At 44.8% G+C, this 21,199-nt stretch overlaps 1 protein-coding gene across 6 annotated transcripts in view; it reads left to right on the forward strand.

Moving 5' to 3' along the window:
- The window catches only part of KYNU (kynureninase), a 92,962-nt gene extending 73,780 nt beyond the window's left edge, over nucleotides 1-19,182 (forward strand). For all 6 annotated transcript variants that reach the window (XM_081929499.1, XM_081929500.1, XM_081929498.1 and 3 more), the window contains 4 exons: nucleotides 10,726-10,778; nucleotides 12,357-12,442; nucleotides 16,624-16,854; nucleotides 18,600-19,182. In XM_081929499.1, the coding sequence (XP_081785625.1) occupies nucleotides 10,726-10,778; nucleotides 12,357-12,442; nucleotides 16,624-16,854; nucleotides 18,600-18,743 (514 nt within the window). In that variant the 3' untranslated portion in view covers nucleotides 18,744-19,182. The remainder of the gene's footprint in view (nucleotides 1-10,725; nucleotides 10,779-12,356; nucleotides 12,443-16,623; nucleotides 16,855-18,599) is intronic.
- Nucleotides 19,183-21,199: the final 2,017 nt, after the last annotated feature.

The raw sequence follows: 21,199 nt of genomic DNA on the forward strand, positions 1-21,199 counted from the left end.
CAATTAAACCAAACAAAAAATGGAAACCAGCAAAAATTAACACACACACACACACACACACACAAAATACAGCATTGAAATAATGTACAGTAGATTTAAAAGGCTCTTAGTGTGTTGCAAGAGTATATAGGGCACCATATGTATTCACATAGGGGTCCATGGCCATTGGAATCCCAGTCAATCAGAAGTCTTGCAAGGAAACCAACACATGCACACACAGCCTCTTCACACTGATACCAAACAGTCAGTAAAGTGGTCACTGCATGTGTTGGCTTCTAAGGCACAGAGGCAAAGGTAAAAGGTAAAGGACCCCTGGACAGTCAAGTCCAGTCAAAGGCGACTATGGGCACAGAACCAGCCCATGTCTTTACTACCCCCCGCTATCAATTGCCTTTTGGGGAGCATCACATCAAGACACAAAGCCCGGGGGACCACCAAGTATAAGTTGTTGCAAAATGGTTATTCAAACTCTAAAATGAAGAAGCATGTTTGTGGTGTCTAGAGACTGAGGATATTCTAAATAGTTAATGGACTATAAATACTCATTTTGCATTCCAAATATTTGCTCCTCAATAAATTTTACTTTAGCATCTTATCATTCAGTTTTACTATATTTTATTTTTAAAAACATGTATTTGTAAAGCCATTATAGTCAGGTCTTAAGACCTTAGCTATTTCAAATCATCACAGGCTAATATTTTGCAGAAATTTGTCAGCCCTAATTTTATGTTTGCCCTCACCCTTTCCAGAATCAATAATCCTTTAGAGTTTCAATTTGCAGCCCCTTCTCAGGTCATAAATGTTTATGGAGGCCATTAGTCGGGAGGTAGAATGCCCCCAAATGTACAACTAAGAACAACTGAGAATTAAGTGCAACTATAACCTGAGCTATGTCTATGGGATTCCAAAGAAACAGTTCATGTGATAAGGTAGAGGATGGGTGGGGGCAGGGAACACAAAGAACAAGAAGCTCACCACTGAAACCTAACATCTCCATTTGGGAGATTTAATTGCTCTTTATTTTATTTTTATTGTATCCACTATCCTCAAAAATGCTTATGGACTACTTTTGAGTGGTTATCACAAGGGTTACAGAAAGCATTCACATGTTGCCTTCTTAATGAGAAAATGTGTGGAACAAACCAACTGTTATATTGCCTTTCTAGGGAAAGCTTTCTTGCTCATGGAAGAAGGCAGGAGGTGTAGGCAGCAGTCTCAGCACTCAGTTGTCCCCCTGCAAATGACCTCTGCCCAATACCACCTGTCCTGTCTTGCTGTCATCTCCTGACATTCCAAAGAAATGGTAGTTCATAGCACTAAGGATAATGCATAGTTTCAGATAATTGAAAAATCTCGTACACAAGGCAGTGACTAAATTAGCCTTCAGAAATAATTGGGGAGTTAAAATAGATTTTTCAGTTATCTGAAATCTTTATGTTGGTTCACCATCTTTTTTGTTGACATTTTGCTATTGAACACTTTATGACTTGATACCTGAATCTGCATTAGCAGAATAAAAGGCTAGCTTTGTTGGTGTATTTGATGAACACCTAGGTTTTATTACTTGCTGTCACGGCCACCCAGGACGGGTCCCAGCTCACAAGAGACCTCACTCCGTTGCAGTTTATTTACAGGAAAAGTTTATTGAAGATTTCTGCTTCTCGTACAGTTCAGCATCGTGGCCGTACGTCTGTCACGTTAGACCGCTGAAGTCCCCTCTGACTCCTCCCCTCTTCCACACCAACTTAATAGCCTGGCTCTAGACCACCTCTTCCTCTCCTTTCTTTTCCGCAGGGTCTTCCTGCCCCCCTGGGTTCCCTCTCTCCGTGACTCGCCTGAGGCTGAATCCTCTGCCGCCTCTTCCCCCCTCCTTCTGGCTTTAGGGCCGGGCTCCTCCCCTGAGCTCTCTCCACTTCCGCGCGCCTCTACGTTTGAACTTGGCGCGCGTACGTTGCTGCTGACCTTTCTTTCGACCGCTACACCACCCCTTGTTCTGCTCTCCACCCTTTCCGGCTGAACACCTTGCTCCAACCCCCTTTCTCTGTTCTCTCCTAATCCTGCTCCCTCCGAGAGGCTGACGACTCCACCCCCTTTACTCCGTTCCGGCTCAGACGCCTCTTGCTGCGTCTGTCTTCCACTGGGCTCCTCTCCGCTTCTCCCTTCTCCTCCCTTTTGCTTGATTAAGGTAACCCCCTTTTGAGAATCCTCTGACTCGCTGCTCAGACTCGTGGATTCCCTCAGAATTCCGTCATCTTCTTCCTCATCCTTCTGCCCCTCCTCCCACTCGCTCTCCGTCTCCTCTGTCATCTCCTCCTCTCTCCCAGAAACCCTGACATCCATCCCCCCCTCGAAGCCCCCCCTTCCCCCCTCCCGCTCGCCGGGTGCAGGTTGAGGAAAACGTGGTTCTTCCGGGGTCGGTTCAGGATACAAGTTGTCCACTTCAACGTTCTCCTCTGTCATCTCCGTATATGTGTGTTCGAACTCGGGTTCCCCACCCACAGACATCACAGTCTCTTCCTCCATCACTGCTTCTCCTGGCGCTGCCTGCCAAGGACCTACCATCCATCTCTGACTCCATGCCTCCCTTGGCTGATCCACCCACCAACAAGGGCCTGTCTCCTCCCCCCCCAGTCTCGGATCCCTGGTCGGGCTTGTTTCGGGCGTATGGCCCTCGGGTGAGGAGAAACCCTCGAACGTGCTGTCTGACAAAGTGGGCGTGAAAAGCCAATCATCAAAATACTCCTCGGGCATGGGCTTGTGCGGAAAAAGTGCATGGAACTCCTCCTTCAACAGGGGTTCGTCCAACGCGTAACCCGGCACCCAGCTATTGGCAGAGGCCGGAGTGCCTTCCCTGGCTAGAAAATATTCAACTCCCTCCTCCCCCCATCTCGAGTCCAGTATCTCTGTGACCTCGTTAAGAGGTTCTGGCCTTGGCGATTCCCCCCCCTCAGGCGCCCTCCTACGTGGCTCTGGGAGTGCTCCTGACTCTTGAAACCTGTGTGGGGTCTTGTAGGGAGTGAGCACCGACCTATGAAAGACCGGGTGCACCCTGGAACCCTCCGGAAGGGCTAGACGAAAAGCCACCGGATTGATCTTAGCCTCAACTTGATATGGCCCTAGCTGCCTGTGTCCTAACTTCTTCTTGGCCAATGACCTGGCCGGCATCGCGTGGGCTGCTAACCACACCCAGTCCCCAATCTGGATGTCCTCTCCCGCCCTCCTGTGCTTATCGGCCTGCACCTTATACGCCTGTTTTGCCAGCTCCAAATGTCTCCGCAGCTCCTCGTGCACCTCTTGCAACTCCGCTGCAAACTGGTCGGCATCTTGAGGCCCCCCCCCTCCTGGTGCCGCAAATCTCGGGAAGGTTCTGGGATGACGGCCATTGTTCGCGAAGAAAGGCGTCACCCCGGTGGATGCGTGTTTCGTGTTGTTGTAGGCGAATTCAGCCATCGGCAGATAGTCCACCCACGCCGCAGGTCGCTGGTTGGCGTAGCACCGCAGGTACTGCTGCATGATCGCGTTGACCCTCTCCGCTTGACCGTTGGTTTGTGGATGTCTCGCCGATGTCAGGTTGATTTTGACGTGCAAGATGCCCAGAAGCTTTCGCCAGAAAGTGGAAACAAACTGGCGCCCCCTGTCGGACAAGACGGACTGCGGAAGTCCATGCACTCTGAAGACGTGATCGATGAAGAGCTTTGCGGTCTGTTCTGCCGTCGCCACCTTGGCACAAGGGATGAAATGCGCCATCTTGGTGAACAAGTCCACCACCACTAACACCGCCGTCTTACCTCTGGAGCTGGGCAGGTCCGTAACAAAGTCCAACGCTACCCTCTCCCACGGTTGCTGCGGTGTCTCCAGCGGTTCTAGCAATCCCGCCTGCTTCTGGTGCACTGGTTTGGACCTCTGGCAGATATCACACCTGGCGACGTAGTCCGCCACCTCTCCTCTCATCTGGGGCCACCAAAAGTCTCTAGCCACCAACTCCATCGTCTTCTCTTTGCCGAAATGGCCTGCACTAGGGGCGTCATGCAATTGTTGCAGAACCTTGGCTCGAAGATCGTCGGTGGGCACGTAAAGGGCACCCTTACGAGTCAAAAGTCCATCTTGCAATTGGAACTCATCGTTGTCTCGCGACCCTCCGCGTAGCTCCTCCATCTTGGACTGTGCAAACTGATCCCTTTGCAACGCGCGTCGCACCGCGTCCAGGTCGACTGCGATGGTAGCGCACGTCCACGCCTGCGGTGCGAAAATGTGCTTTGCTGCGATTGGAGCTGCTTCCTCCAAGTATTGCGGCTTTCGGGACAGCGCGTCTGCAATAACATTGGAGTCTCCTGGGATGTATTCTATTTTGAAGTCGAAATCCGCAAAGAACTCCGCCCAGCGCATGTGTCGCTGGGTCTGTAACTTAGCCGTCCGCCAATACTCTAAGTTCTTGTGATCCGTGCGGACTTGCACCGTGTGCTTGGCTCCTATTAAGAAGTGTCGCCACGCTTTGAAAGCTGCATGAATGGCCAACAACTCCCTGTCCCATATGGTATAATTGCGCTCCGTCTTGCTGAGCTTCCGGGAGTAGAACGCACCCGGTCTCCAGTTGCCTTGTGAATCCTCTTGCAAAAGAACGGCCCCAACCGCTCTGTCTGACGCATCGGTCTCTACCCGCATGGGTCTGCCGGGATTCACGTGGAGCAGCTGCTCTTCGGAGGCGAAAAGACCTTTAAGCGTCCGGAAGGACCGCTCCGCTTGTTCGGTCCAGACGAACTTCTTCTTCTTGGAACTGAGGGTGTCAGTGATAGCCGCCGTCGCGTTCGCAAAACCTTTAATAAACTTGCGGTAAAAATTGGCAAAGCCGATGAACCTCTGGACCTCTTTCCGATTTCGAGGGCTTTTCCAGTCCAACAGCGCTTGAACCTTAGCCCTGTCCATGGCCAGTCCCTCGTCGGACAACTTGTAGCCAAGGAAATCAACCTCTCTGACATCAAACTGGCATTTTTCCAACTTGGCGTACAGCCTGTGGTCCTTCAGCCTCTGCAGGACCTCCCTCACGTCCTTATCGTGATCCTCCGGCGATTCCGAGAAAATCAGGATATCGTCGAGAAAGCAGACACACTTCTTGTAGAGGAGACCTGCTAGCACGTGGTGCATAAATGCTTGAAAAACGTGGCTGCCATTTTGGAGACCGAAAGGCATGACTCTGTATTCGTATGTGCCCAGAGGGGTGAACATGGCGGTCTTCCACTCATCTCCTTTCCGGATGCGGATGAGATTGTAAGCTCCACGTAGGTCCAGCTTGGTGAAAATCTTGCCCCTCCTGACGGTCGCTAAAAGGTCGTCAATCTTGGGCATGGGGAAAGCTTTGGGCTTAGTCAAGCTGTTTATGAACCTGTAATCCACTATAAGCCTTTTTTGGGGCGTGTTTTTCTTCTTCACAAAGAACACAGGGCTGCCACCCGCTGCTTTAGATTCCTGGATGAAACCTCGCTTGAGGTTATGGTCTATGAACTCCCGAAGCTCTTGCATCTCGTCTTCCGACATGGAGTACAGCTTGGCAGCAGGCAGTTGCGCCCCTGGCACTAAATCAATCGCGCAGTCGTAAGGTCTGTGAGGCGGCAACTTGTCAGCTTCCTTCTCACAGAAAACCTCCAAGAAGTCCTGGTACTTGTGAGGCACTGTTTGCACCATACCCAGATGCAACTGCTGCTCGGCTTCTCCTCCCTGATCGGTCTGAAAGCAATGCTGAGCACAATACGATGAACAAAAGGTGATCTGCCGCTGGTACCACGCAACCGCGGGACTGTGCCTCTCCAGCCAACTCATGCCTAACACGATGGGTGTGTCCGATAAGTGGGTGACATTGAAACTAATAAGTTCTCGATGGTTGCCAATCTGCATCATCATGGGAGGGGTTTGCTGCACCACTTGCCCCCCCAGCAACTTCCTGCCGTCTACCGTGACCACGTTTAGAGGCGTCGTTGCAGGCAGGAGCGCCATGTTGTGCTGCTTAACGAACTGCAGTCCCACGAAGTCGGCGTTGCTTCCCGAATCGATCGTTATTGGAACCTCGAGGAGTCTCCCATCAGGCAACTGGAGTGTTGCTGTGAGCAGAACTGCCGGTCTGGGAGGCAAAGGGTCCACGCTCTGCAGTGATGCTGGGGGCTTGTCTACAGATCCGCCTGGCTGAGCCCCAGTAGCTCTGCTTCCAGCCAGGCACTGTCGTTTCCCTGAAGCTGCTCCCCTGGTTGCACCTCTGCTGTTACAGTTGCCAGTGCTGCAGTGTGCTTCTGGAGCCTCTGGGGGCACTCTTTCGCCATATGGTGCGCACTGTCACAGATGTAACACTTCCTGGTTCCTCTAGGAGGCTTCGCTTTGGCTGCACCAGGGACAGGGCTCTGGGATGGCTTCTGAGCCCTAGCACCACCAATCTCCATTGGCTCCTCGCTGTCCTTCCCCATTGGCGAGGGGTGCGCACGGCTGAAATCCCTGTGCACAAAAGGGAGAGTCCTCGTTTGCGCACGCGCTTGGGGCCCGTCCTCCTCGTGCCACGGACGTCCCTCATGTCGAATTCCAATAGCTAAAGCCCGTTGCACCACGTCTTCTAGGGTCTGGGGTCTGTCCCCCCTAGCGATCTCATCCTTGATGGGGGGGCTCAATCCCTCCCAAAAAAGATCTCTGACCGGCTTACTGTCCTTTGGCCAATCTAAGGCGGTGAGCAATGCAAAAAATTTAGAGTGGTATTGGCGCACAGTCGCTTTCCCCTGCCTCAGCCCGTGCATTTGACGGCGCGCAATGTCCACATCCACAGAGGATTGAAAACAAGAATCCATCGCTTTGATGAACGCAGTTGAATTGCGACGGGCCGGTCCATCTTCGCGCCACAGATTGCGTAGCCAAGCCCTGGCCTCCCCATGCAGGTGTGAAACAATGAACCCCACTTTCTCCTCCTCATCTTTAAAATCGTGACGGAGTAAATGCAGTGCATATACGACGTCCGCTCTGAAATTGGGATAGTTTTGCAAGTTGCCATTAAAATGCGGAACCAGGGCACCCCCCCTCCGTCCAAGCGCAATGCCCTCCGCTCTGGAACCTGGGGCCCCCGCCCTGTCCGCGTGTTCCCACCTTGCCTGCAAATCCTGGCACGTCTTCTCCAAGTCGTCATTCTTCTTCTGCGAAGCAATGACTGCCGATGTGAGAGCGGTAACCTGATCCCGCAGTGCAACCAGCTGCTCCTCAGCGCTCATGGCTGCTCCCGTTCGTGAGCTTCGCAAAAAAAAATTTTTTGCTTTGTGAGAGGGGACTTACTGTCACGGCCACCCAGGACGGGTCCCAGCTCACAAGAGACCTCACTCCATTGCAGTTTATTTACAGGAAAAGTTTATTGAAGATTTCTGCTTCTCGTACAGTTCAGCATCGTGGCCGTACGTCTGTCACGTTAGACCGCTGAAGTCCCCTCTGACTCCTCCCCTCTTCCACACCAACTTAATAGCCTGGCTCTAGACCACCTCTTCCTCTCCTTTCTTTTCCGCAGGGTCTTCCTGCCCCCCTGGGTTCCCTCTCTCCGTGACTCGCCTGAGGCTGAATCCTCTGCCGCCTCTTCCCCCCTCCTTCTGGCTTTAGGGCCGGGCTCCTCCCCTGAGCTCTCTCCACTTCCGCGCGCCTCTACGTTTGAACTTGGCGCGCGTACGTTGCTGCTGACCTTTCTTTCGACCGCTACACCACCCCTTGTTCTGCTCTCCACCCTTTCCGGCTGAACACCTTGCTCCAACCCCCTTTCTCTGTTCTCTCCTAATCCTGCTCCCTCCGAGAGGCTGACGACTCCACCCCCTTTACTCCGTTCCGGCTCAGACGCCTCTTGCTGCGTCTGTCTTCCACTGGGCTCCTCTCCGCTTCTCCCTTCTCCTCCCTTTTGCTTGATTAAGGTAACCCCCTTTTGAGAATCCTCTGACTCGCTGCTCAGACTCGTGGATTCCCTCAGAATTCCGTCATCTTCTTCCTCATCCTTCTGCCCCTCCTCCCACTCGCTCTCCGTCTCCTCTGTCATCTCCTCCTCTCTCCCAGAAACCCTGACACTTGCCATTTTTCTTCCCGTCCCATCTGCATTTTGCACTTCCTCATTTCCACCCTCTCAATATATTGTGCTCTCTTTCTGTTTCCCCCTTCCTTGTGTTTTTGTTGTGGAAGATGAGAAATGTCATTTTTTTTCACAGTGCATGCTGGATGGTCATTTTGCTGATTGTACTGCAGAGAGATTTGAAGCCCATTTGAAGGCTACTAACCAGTCTTTGGAATTTTATGAAAAGGTTGTTCAGAGACCCTAAAAGGCATCATCATTAACATCATTTTGTCCCATTTCCCCTCTCAGGAGAGCTACCACCACAGGAAAAAATAGGGTTGTGTAGTGACCTCAACATGGTCAGCACCCAAGATTTGAATCTTAATTGTCATATGGTTAGGCTACTATTGTCCATGTAGACATTCTGAGAGAGTGTTAATTTGCTCTGGTGTTTTTGACCTTAGTTTAGAACGTCATTCTGTGAAGCATCAAGATCATTGAGTTAGTTTTTTGTTTTTTTGCTGTACCAACCCTATTAAAATGATGCAAGACCTGCAAAATTGAATTAGTTGGGATGTTGCAATAACATGAATATGTACTAACATTGTGTTTTATGGTAAAATATAAAATGTAGCTTGAAACTGTAAAACGGTTGCTGATGTTTTCATATGTGATTCAAAGCATCATGAACAAAATCTCTCAGGCATTAATTTTACAATGCTTTATATATTTATTTTGACAATTCCATGTTGTGTCATAACCAAAAGCTATTATTTTGTTAGTGGTTTCAATAGAAATTTGAATGGCCATAATAATACTAAGCAGTAGTGTGATGTTTCTCAACTTTGTTGTCTATAATGACATTCCATTATAGATTAGAGAGGATTGTAAAGAATCTATTATCCCCCCCAAATTAATATTCACAAGTTTTTAGAAAATCAACATGTTATTTGGTACAGTTTATTCTAATAGTCACTGGCACACATTGTGACTAACCACTGCAACTCATGAGTTGCTTAGAATATATTCTCAGGATGGAATACAGTGTCTGTCATTGCAGCACAACATGACTGGCTCTTGTGTTGTACTGATATCATTAATTGATTCACGTCACTTCACTGCACCTTCTGAGGGCCTTCTTACCTGTAGAAATGGCCAGAAATTGCTCCCAAACTTTGAAAATGATATACCGGTGGTACATGACCCCAGTCAAGCTTGCAAAGATATATCACCTGTCTGACAACAAATGTTGGAAATGTAAAGAGGAGGAAGGGACATTCTTACACCTCTGGTGGACCTGCCCGAAGGTGAAGGCCTTCTGGGAGATGATACATAATGAACTAAAAAAGGTGCTTAGATTTACCTTACCCAAGAAACCGGAGGCCTTCCTCCTGGGCATGGTGGACCAGAGGGTGGCAAAGAAAGATAGAATTTTCTTTATGTATGCTACTGCAGCAGCAAGGATCTTGATGGCAAAGCACTGGAAGACACAAAATCTACCCACATTGGAAGAATGGCAGACGCAGCTGATGGACTATATGGAACTGGCTGAAATGACTGGCAAATTCGAGACTCGGGAGAAGAAGAAACGGAGGAAGTTTGGGAAAAGTTCAAGGATTATTTGAAAAAGCATTATAAGTTGTATGAATGTTAAAAAATGCTCCTTTTTAGGAAATTACAGCTTCAGCATCGGAAAATTTTTGAATTGGAAAATAAGGTATAACAAGACAGAAGTGGTGTAATGAAATAATTTTATTGTGTTGAAACTAAAAATTAATGGATTTGGACTGTAAGGTTTAGAGACCAGATATCACGATAAAATGGAAGACATATTATTATGTTTAAAATAAGTTAACAAATTGCTGAGGTTTTGAATCGATAGAGAATGCAGTGCTCGGAAGATGGGGGGAGTCTATTAGATCTATGGAAATATGTATTTGGAAGTTGGATTTTGCATATTATAAACTTAATAAAAATTATATTAAAAAAAAAAAAAAAAGAAATTGCTCCCAAACTTGTGTAGTCAGGAGAGCTCTCTCCTGGTTGTACATAAAGCATTTGAGACAAACGAGCTACAGCCTTGAAATCCTCCAGTTGGGTTGGAAAGTCCAACCCCTGCAGAGGTTCCGTGAACCAAGAGGGTTCACTGTGGGAAGGGGCTTCCCCCTCAACCATCTTTGTATATGCTGCCTCATCATTTGCAGGCCTCCCCTATCCCTTGGCTGCCTCGGACAGCTTTGCACAGCCAGCAGAAGTCTGGACAGAAATTTGCCATTTACGGCTGTTAATTATTGAGCCTCCATGATTTCTGGTTGCAAATGCTTCCTGTCGCGGGATGAGGTCCTAGTGGAAACTTGTCCGGACCTCACAGAGCTGTCATTTCAGGAGTTTGGGTGGTGTGTGTCTGTGTGTGGGAGCAACAGATGGGCTAGCATTAGTCAGGAATGCTCCTCCAGCTTGGATTTTATTCTGAACAGGGGAAAAAATGAATTTGCAATGCTTGTATCTTCATTGAGCTGAGCTTTTCAAGGCCCTGAAGCTCTCATCCAGGCCAGACTCTAAAGAACTTCATCAGCACCTGTACATTTCTGTGTCTGTTGACACTGGTCATATTGTTCATTCAACAATATTTTTATTGTGTCACCAACTGTGCTATTACCCCTTTACCTTCTTTTTAGGCTGGTAGGATGGTGGGGTCATGACTTCAAAACCCGGTTTCTCATGGAAAACAGTATGTATATTTCATATTCAGTTTTATGTAAGGATTTATTTTATGGTTTATATAGATTGTATAATCAGATTCTTTCCCCCCAACCATAAAAAGAAGAACAAACAATGACCAAGAAGGCCACATTCCTACTTCTGATTTAACTGGCCTTTGCAGAGCAAAGTTTTATGTCATTTTTTTTGAGTTGCTGTACTTTACAGCCTGGTGACTCAATATTAAAATGTTTTTAAGATGCTATATCATTTTGCTATGTTGTGATTTGCTGAGCTGAAAGGCTTTTGTAATAGTGAGTAACAATTATTCCTTGTCCCACAAATCCCTGGGCCAGAAATAGAGAAGGCCAAGAACATGTCAGATATATATATTATTTCCAACGACTTAACATGTACTAGAGCATAAACTTCTGCCTGTTTCACGGCAACAGGGATGGCAAAGAAAGCTTCTTTTGCCGCTTCTATTGCACTCTCAAGTAGCTGCCCAGCAGAGTTTTTCTGAGTGGTGAGAGGTTTGTTAACATCTCTCCTGATAAATGGGATGTTGGCGCCCCCTGAAGATTGCTGTGACATGTTTGCTAAGCACTTGAATTATAAAAGTATTAGTCTTCACAAGAACTTGAATGTTCTGGTTGTGGCAGGTACAAATGAAGTGTCCAACACACCACCTGGTCACATTTTATGGGATCAGTTTCATTTTTTGAGGCCTGAAAATGTGAACAAGGTGCTTGCAGCTGTCAGCCTTCTTGATTTGCTCACTTTGCCTAATAAAGGCGAGCTGGGTGTGGTCAGGTGGGTCTAGGGTGTGGTGAATGTCTCACTTTGTGAAGGAAAAGGATATACTGGCGTGAAGAAGAAGATGGTATTGCATCTACTCCTTAAAAACCAATGTTGGACTCAAAGGCTTTTGACAGCTACCACCTGATTGCTAATATTTTTTTTTTGAGGAAGGTGCTTCAGCTGCAGCAACTCTTGGAAGATACTGATTCTCTTTATCCTTCCCAGGATAGATTCAGGCCCATTTCACGGACTGAATCATAATCTGTTGCCCCATTGATCTTTATGGAGAGAGGGGTAGGACTGCAACCCTGTGGCTTCGACTCAGTATTTTGGCTGGTTTTGATATAATGAACTATGGTGTTTTATTAGGCTGTCTCTGTGGGAAAGAGTTGAGAGGCTCTGTTTTGCAACGGTTCTGCTCCTACCTATGGCAGGATCCAGAGAGCATAAGGTGATTATACCATGAATCCCTGGAGTTCTGCCATAGGGAACCATTTCATTGCCAAAGCTAGTTTAACTTCCAATATGAAGCTGTTGGGAGATGTAGAGATTTGGAGCCTGGTGTCATCAATATGTGAAGTTGATAATGCTTAGCTATATTTCTCTAATTTTTTGGGGGGGAGGGGGGCATGCAGGTCCTAACCAACACTGTATGCATTGTATGCATGATGCCTGTATGCCTTGGTACACTGGATGAGGGCTAACAAAACCAAAAGTACTTTCTGACAAGATGGAAGCCCTGTGAGTGATTGGTTCTTCGTTCTGGGAACAAGAACAAGGGATCTAATAGAATGTGTTCATCTTGCAGAATTGCAACTGAGCCCTGGCATCAATGGATTTCGACTATCAAACCCTTCGATTTTATTGGTGTGCGCCCTCCATGCTAGCTTAGAGGTGAGCAATTACATTTTCATGACAGATCAAGTACAAACAAATGAAGCAATTTGTGTAGTATTAACCTACATTGCGTTCTATACAGCAGTTAAACAAAAAGTCTGGTTGAAGACTAATGTAATATAAAAAGGATGATCTCACTTCTATGAATATACTGCCATCCTTAACATCTGCTTGTAGCATACCAGTGAAGAGAACACTGGAATTCTTGCCTGGTTGCTTCCTCTACCATGGTTTCAAACAAAAAGCCACTCCTTCCCTTCCCCAGAGTGGCTGGAGAAACCCAGCCATATGGTCAGGGTAATAATAATAATAATAATAATAATAATAATAATAATAATAATTTTGTGCCACATAACTTGCTTGGAGGAGGAGAAAGCAGAAGTAGCATCTTGATGGAATGCTAGAGACAGGCATTAATTTTAAAACAAAGCTGAAGTATGTTCTAGCACCATGAATTCTTTTTTTTAAATAATAAACCTGTCTTCAGCTAGTTGTCACTTATACTAAAGCAGCACTTGTGTGTTCACATGTGGATTTTTATTTTTTTGGCAAGAAATAAAGAGGTCAGATAGGTGTCGTATACAGCTACTGGTGAGCTGAAAGTCCCTTAAGGATGTTTTCCCAGTGAAAATAGGGTGGCGCTGTGGGCAAAGAGAAAGAAGAAAATACAGAAGTAAGGGGGGGGGGATTGGTGCATTGGGATTTTCTAGGGAAAGTAGTAGCAGTGCCCCTTCCCCTCTTCTTGCTTTATAAAATAATTTGGCTGCTGCTGCCAGTAGTAGATGCCACCATCCCCTCTCCCCCAACAGTATCCTAGTACATTGTCCCAGGCAAGGAATGTGCTGTCTGGATTGCCATTGCTTTCAGTGGCAACAAAAGTATAGTATGTTTAAAGTTAAGAAATTGTGTGGAGAGGGTGGGTGTGCTGCCAACATCACTTTTCACAGTCAGTCCCTTTCTCCTGAAAATAGTTATTTTATGCCCAATGGAGAAAAATAGCCAAAACAGTCCCAACTTTCACAGCTGTGAATGGGCATTCAAAATATTCATCTCAGCCTTATGGGGCTGACTTACAAATATTAATTTGAACTAGCCATATCTTGGATCACAACCATCTGTTCACTTAATTTTGAATGTTTTACACTACTAGACCCATAGTGCCAAGTCACTAGGTCATTTCCCCCATTCTTATAATGGCTACAAACTAAGACTGCTTCATCTCATAAAATTTCCAGGGTCATTTTCACTTGCATTTCAAGATACCTTAATATTTTTTCTGTTCATTGCTTAGCAGACTGACCTGGACTATGTACCAAAAGGCCAGGCATGTGACCACAGATGTTTGTAGCTTGACATACATCTAGCAGTCACCCATAATGTAGAATAAGATCTTATGGCTCCCTTGCTTGATTTATCAGTTGATGCACAGGAGAACAAAATGAAGGTAGATGCGAAATTTAAATGTGTTATAAAAGTTTCGCTTGTGAATCTGCAAGGTTTCTACAAGGAAGTAAAGTGCGCGTCCAATACAGATACAATGGAAATAGATAATGTATCTTGGAACAATATTTGAGATAGGGAATCATTATTGTCCCAACTTCCTTCTCATATGTGAGTTCCTAAGGGGGAAAATATTTTCTCAGAGCTTAAAAGAGAGACTTCTATCAATTGTCATTTCCATGCACAGAATGTCTAGTGTTCTGTGATGATTCCTGGAATTGGCTTGTTTGTAGAAAACCATCAGCAATCTTCAGGATGGGATTATATAATGATGTTGACTCATAATGCCACTTACATGCTGATTTCTGTCAGATGCTAATTTAGTGCATGCATATTTGAATGAAAAATAATATTTTATAACTTTCTGTAACCTGCAACATTCAAAGTTTTTAAAACGTACTTGTTTGTATTCATTGCAGCCTTTAGTTGTCTGTTAGGGACATTCTGAATCCATCTGGGGGGGGGGGGAAATAATTTTCTAAATGCTATCATCAGTCCTAAATAAATAAAGCCAGAGAATTATCAGTAATTTTACTGTTTGCTTTTCCTGCTCTGAAAAATTGCAAAGGGGCACGGCAATACTTTTTCTTCTGTTTGGCAATTCATTTTGTTTGTCCTTAAACATCTCTTGTATTTTTGTAAACTTTATGTGACCTTAGAGATGCTTCTCCGCTCTGACCCAGATGGTGCTGTTCATAAGGGGGAGGGGGAGCAGCCATTTAGCCCACGGCAGGGGGTCAAAGGCAATGAGAGCTCATCAGTTTCTATGGACTTGCCTTTTTGCGCCTGTGTTCCTCTTTTGGCACAGTCAGGATTCCCTTGTGCTAATTGCTGTAGTACAGTGAAATAGAATGTGTATCTGGCAAGAGATGGCTTGCAAAATTGTTTCCCATCTTGCTCTGGGATGCATTAAACAGAGGGTACAGCTTCTAAAGAAAATACTAAGCAATGTAAGTGTAAATGCACAGCAAGGACAATCTCTTGCCTTTTGCGAGGGGAGAATGTTTGTTGTGGGGACATTATTCCTGGCAGCATTCCCACACCCCTTGCAAAGTCACAAGTGAATAGACTTTATATGGCCTAATCTTGCAGAAGAAACCCTAAGTTTCTGCAACCGTAGGCAGCTTCTACATAAAGGCGCACAATATTTTTACCCCCTTGTGCATCCCCAAGTCTCAGTGCCATTAAACTGGTGGCATTCTTATTCTCAAGGCCACCCTCCAAGCAGTGTAGGGTACAAGTTCCAAAAAAAACAATCGCCTTATGCTGTTCCTAGGGAAGAGGGAGAAATTCAGTTCAGTTCACATTTAAAGGCAAACCTGCCTAACTGCTTTCCGAAACAATATTCAAACTGGAACACAGCCATCCTTGAAATTCACTCTTCTCCAAATTTTGCAGCACAGTTCTTCAGCTAAGGAATGTATATGCAAAAAAATGCATGTACCAGAGTCAAGTGTGCATAAAAATGTAAACTTTAGCAAAAATAAGAGAAAATGTGTTAGATTAGGGGAAACTGCTTTGGAAGATGTTTATATTAGGCAAGATTGCTTACATTGAGTATATTAGGTAGAAATTCACACTACAATTCTGGTGAATTTTCATGACATTTAAAGAAAAAATTCTGAGTGATGTGAGAATGTGTAGAAATGAATTTAAGATTGGAAAAATAAGAAACAGAGAAGAACATAAACTGAAAAATTCTCCCATCCCTGGTCGTTCCTTTCTAGGGACGTTCCTTCCTTGGAACTACAGCAATCAGATTGAAACAACAATTTCATTAGATGATAATGAAAAGATCTTTAAAGGTAAAGGTAAAGGTACCCCTGCCCGTACGGGCCAGTCTTGACAGACTCTGGGGTTGTGCGCCCATCTCACTTAAGAGGCCAGGGGCCAGCGCTGTCCGGAGACACTTCCGGGTCACATGGCCAGCGTGACATCGCTGCTCTGGCGAGCCAGAGCTGCACACGGAAACGCCGTTTACCTTCCCGCTGGTAAGCGGTCCCTATTTATCTACTTGCACCGGGAGGTGCTTTCGAACTGCTAGGTTGGCAGGCGCTGGGACCGAGCAGCGGGAGCGCACCTCGCAGCAGGGATTCGAACAGCCGAGCTTTCGATCGGCAAGTCCTAGACAAGTAAGATCTTTACTTGGTGCCAAAAAATAGAACAGACTTAGAACCAGGAAAATCTCCCTAGGATAGCACCACCAAGAAGCCGCTATCACCAGTAATTACCTATCTTGCATCAGCCAAAACGGGGACCAGAAGAAGGGACTTTAAATATAGCTGTACTATGAGGATAACATTTCTGACCTAGTTTGCATTGCTCTTATAAGGATTACTGAGAGAAAACATTTTTCTCCTGAGCACAGCATCTGCATATTGTGGACAGCTTGAGAATGAAAGTCACGACAGCATTCATACATTTATGTTCACAAATGTTCTTCCCAACCATATGAGTGCTCTTGTGCACTCAGGTGCAGATATATCTACTTTCATTAAAATGACTGGCTTTATTTCTGGTACTAAGTTTTTATCTTACAATACTCAAAAGTCACTTTTTGCAAAGCTAAAGTAGATCATAGGATATAGACTTTGTAGAGAAGGATGCAGTTTATATTTGTCTGGGCTCTCTTTGTTTTGCTGCAATGATGTAGTTATCTGTTTTTATTTTAAATATAGGTATTTGGTCAAACTACAATGAAACTCCTGAGAAGGAAATCCATTCTTCTGACTGGTTACTTGGAATATTTGATAAAGCATTACTATAGTGAAGATACAAATGACCCTGAGCAGCCCTTTGTAAGAATAATCACACCTTCCCAAATTGAAGAAAGAGGATGCCAGCTCACACTGGTCTTCTCAGTTCCAATTAAGGATATTTTTAAAGAGTTGGAAAAAAGAGGTGTTGCTGTAAGTAATCAAGGCTTCACATTGCTTTATTTAACAAAGATAGTGGGCTCTGTGATAATTCTAGAATTGCTTCTATTCACCGCTGCTTAGGTCAGAAGGAAGAGGGGGAATAGAATACTGATATGGTTCTTCAAAACACATTAATTGGTTTATAGTGGTGTTATTATGTTTGCCCTGGGGGGCAAACAAAATAAAATATATAAGGTGATACCTTTATTGTAGACTTCCCCAGCAAAACTAAATGCATGCATGCAAGAAAAGGTATCACTTGACTATCTTGAGCATTTTAAGGCTTAATTCAAATCACTTTTGAAGCTGTCTATATTGTATTGGACTTATAGTAGTGGCACTGATTAACTGAGCTGGTGTGATGGCCTGGAACGCTCACAGAACTAAACAGTTCGCAGCTTCTGGAAGAGAACAGAAAGTTGCCAGTTGGGCTAGGATTAAAATCTTGCACAGGAATAGACTGGGGAGAGGTCCCAAACAGGAACTGTAGAGGTGAGGAGGCTGAAGGTAGAATGCAGAAGAGTGAGTAATGGGCTGAATAGTTAGAAGAGAGTGTAGTTCAAAAGGAGTTGAGAGTAGAAGACAGAGGAAATGGAAAACTGAGGCAAGAAGGGACTAGTTGGAGAAAAGGATCTGAAGCAAATCCACAGCATTAAGATTAAGAGGAGTTGTGTGCTATGGAAGGGTAAACTAAACTGTGAAGGCGTCTGCCCAGGAAAGAGGGGGCCCCGCTTGTCACCTTCCTCATATCTTTCTAGCCACTGACAAAACAAAAGTGAGATATTTTTACAATCTACTAGAAATGGCTTAACGTATCATTTGAAAGGGCGGTATGTGCCTATGTGTTTCAATAATATGCTGCCATGACAGTCTCTCAGCTATTACTTATTTGTAAGATAATGTAATGCACAAAGTCAGAGGCAGCTTCCCTGACCTGACCTACTTTGTCATTCTTGCTCTCCACTGCCACTATATTTCCCACCCACAATCCCTTTTCCTCACAAGAATTCTCAGAATCCCAGAGCACCAACATTCTAGAACAGCAGGTCTTTGGGGGCCACCACCACAATTCCCTTTTCTTTTAAGAAACCAATCCTGAAAATCAGTATTAACTGATTAGACACATGACTATTAGTTTCCTACACCTTCCCTGTGTAGGAAATGACAATCTGGGCTCCTAAAGCAATGGGATTTCTTATTCCTTTATTTCTACATTGGTCCTTGTCCTCTGGCATAGGGTGTGACTATGCCAGAGCTCAGAGGTCTCTGAAAACATTCTGATGCATATAGCAACTAGTTTCCAAATATCACATAATAACTCATTTGTATTAATTTCTCTTCCCCTTGTCCCCCTGATTTTTCAGCTTGGAATGGCAAAACATGAATTAGTATCTACCTTCCCTTCTAAAAAAAGGCTTATTGTGATTTTAACATCCCAACCCTACACTTAGTTACATAGCAGCAAGCCACATTAAACATGAGACTTACTTCTTTGAGTAAACATATATAGAATTGCACTGTAAAATATACCATGGAAAAATCAATACCAAGAGCCATAGCTCTCCATCTTTCCCCTCTGTTCTCAGTTTATATGGGCCAGAAATGGGAGAAAGCATTGCATTTGTCCAGCATTATAACAGGAGCACAAACTTTATGTTAGCTTTGCTGCTTTTGGAATTTGGCAAACAAATATGAAGCTATATTAATTTGCTAGATGTTTATTGGCTGTTTTGCAGTGTGACATTCGGGAACCCAATGCTCTCCGTGTTGCCCCAGTTCCTCTCTACAATTCATTCCATGACGTGCACAGATTTATTGAAATCCTGGGATCTGCAATGGCATCTGTAAAGCAAAGAACAAACACTGCAGCACTTTCGTGATCTTACTGACGGTGCAGCTATACTTTTTAATCTCTTACTAAGATGCATCAATGCTTCTGAGCAATTTTTGTTTGTTTGTTTGTTTGTTTCTCTTGGGCTGGGCTATATGTATTCCACCCATTTGCCCCAAAAGATTAATTTTGCTTGGATAGCTATTTACAATAGATACACTTTTTATTAAAACTCATTATTTCTACTTATTTGGGCTCCATAAATTAATATGCTTTATGTATTTTAATAGGGTTAGTCTTTAGCATTCTAGATACTTTCTTCATTTAGATAATTCTGGTTTACTTCTGACAGGCGAAACAGAAAGACAGCTGCAAACCTAATCTTTGTCTAATGTCACTGTGTGGAATAAGGCACTATATACAACTCTGTGGATATAACCTGCATTGGATTTTAAGCACAATTTCTATTAAAGGGAATTTTAATTTGCGCTGAAATTGTATTCATAAACATCTAAATAGAATTTAAGAATTCACAAATGACTTAAGTTTTAGACATCTCAACTTTTGTTTAAATGTATTTAGCGTTTCTCACAAACCTTCTGCTGAGTTGCTTTGCTCACTTATAGCCGTTTATGAAGGATTTACAGCTCCCCTGGATACCCAGGCAAAATAATGGCCCAGAAGCCTGCTTCTTTAGAAGAACAGATCAGGGGGATCCTGATCTTTATCTATTTGGGCTCTTGTGGTCATCAAGGTATATGTGTTGACATCGTACCTCTGACATTGGTTTTAAAAGAATGCCAACCTTCTGGAATGCTGAGGCATCATACTGTTTTGTTCTTCAACGTGCTCAGTGATTGTGAAACACTTCCATTAAGCAAGTGGGGCTTGACTCCTAATTCAGTGTAGAATCATGGGCTTACTTGTAAGTGCACCAGATGTGGAGTGATTGAGGCAAATGTATGCTGCTTAGTAAACGGTCACTGTAATCCACCACCATATCCGTCTAATCACTGGGCCATCTGAAAAATATTTAGACATTATGCTGTCTGAATATGTAAGGAGCAGCAAGAGACCAACATTTTGTACATCAACCATCAGTGTATATTGCACCAAACTCACTTTATCCCACTGTAACAAACTTTGCATTAATCTTGTACTTCAGGGGTTCCCCCTCCCCCAGTATGTTGCATATGGGGAACTATAATCTATAAAGTATACATTTTGTATGAGAGAAATATGGCAAAATGAGTTGAGTGTGAAGACAAAGGAAAGGTGGAGAGCACAGTTCTGGTAAGTCTTGGTGACATGGTATCTAGATAGCTGGTGATCCTTTAGTCCTTTTTAATACGTTTTTTTCTGAACGCTTACTGGATATTCATAAAAATTATCTGGGTTTGTGTTTGAATTCAGCCATGATGCTATAGCCAGTTCTGAATGGATGTATTTGTATAAGAGAACTCTCTGCCAATACTTAATTTACATGGGTATTCTTACAACATTTTCAGTGTACTGCTGATACCATGTGCGAATAAGCCCCAGGAAGCCTATGATAACTTACTGTGCTGTATAACATTTCATATATGCCACTTATTAAATAATGAGGAAAATGAGGACTTTAAAGAGTAACTTTTAAAAAGTAGAACATTTTTTTTTTTTTGCAGAATTGTAACTCTGGAAATTTGCATTTTTAGTTACAGCAGGTAGTAAAGTCAAACCAATGGAGAATAAAAATAACGGCTGCCTTCTGCATTGTTTTTGCTGCATTAGCAACATTGAACTGGCCCCTCCAGGACACAAGCCTGGGCAGTGTGTTTGGAGGTCCTGGGCTGTTCAGATAACAAGACCCACCCCCTCGGCCTTGCTGATGTGGTCCACAGGAATAAATTTGGTACCAGCTTGGCTGCAGGAGTTGCCAGAAGGAAGTGTATAAGACACCATCCAACCATCTTAGGGAGTCCACTCTGGATTTGTGTAACTCCTTAGCCTTTTATTCTCCTGAAGATGTCCCACAAAGCAGTGGGTACAGATTTTTCCTTGGGGTTTACTCCTGAAGCAGGGATGTGGGTGGCGCTGTGGTGTAAACCACTGAGCCTCTTGGGCTTGTTGATCAGAAAGTCACGGTTTGAATCCGTACGATGGAGAGAGCTCCCATTGCTCTGTCCCAGCTTCTGTCAACCTAGCAATTAGAAAGCATGCCAGTGCCAGCAGATAAATAGGTACCCGCTGCGGCGGGAAGGTAAGCACCATTTACGTGCGCTCTGGCTTCTGTCACGGTGTTCTGTTGTGCCAGAAGTGGAAAGTTGTCTGTAGACAAATGCTGGCTCCCTCGTCCTGAAGCGAGATGAGTGCTGCACCCCATGGTTGCCTTTGACTAGACCTAACTGTCCAGGGGTCCTTTACCTTACCTTTACTTACCTTACTCCTGAAGCCTTCCTCACAAATGAGTATAGCTGCAAGGCAGCAGAGGTTTAAGATCAGAGTTTTCATTCTCCTAGCTGGGCT

The sequence above is a fragment of the Podarcis melisellensis genome, assembly GCF_964234715.1.
Source record: "Podarcis melisellensis genome assembly, chromosome: 1".
Lineage (NCBI taxonomy): Eukaryota > Metazoa > Chordata > Lepidosauria > Squamata > Lacertidae > Podarcis > Podarcis melisellensis.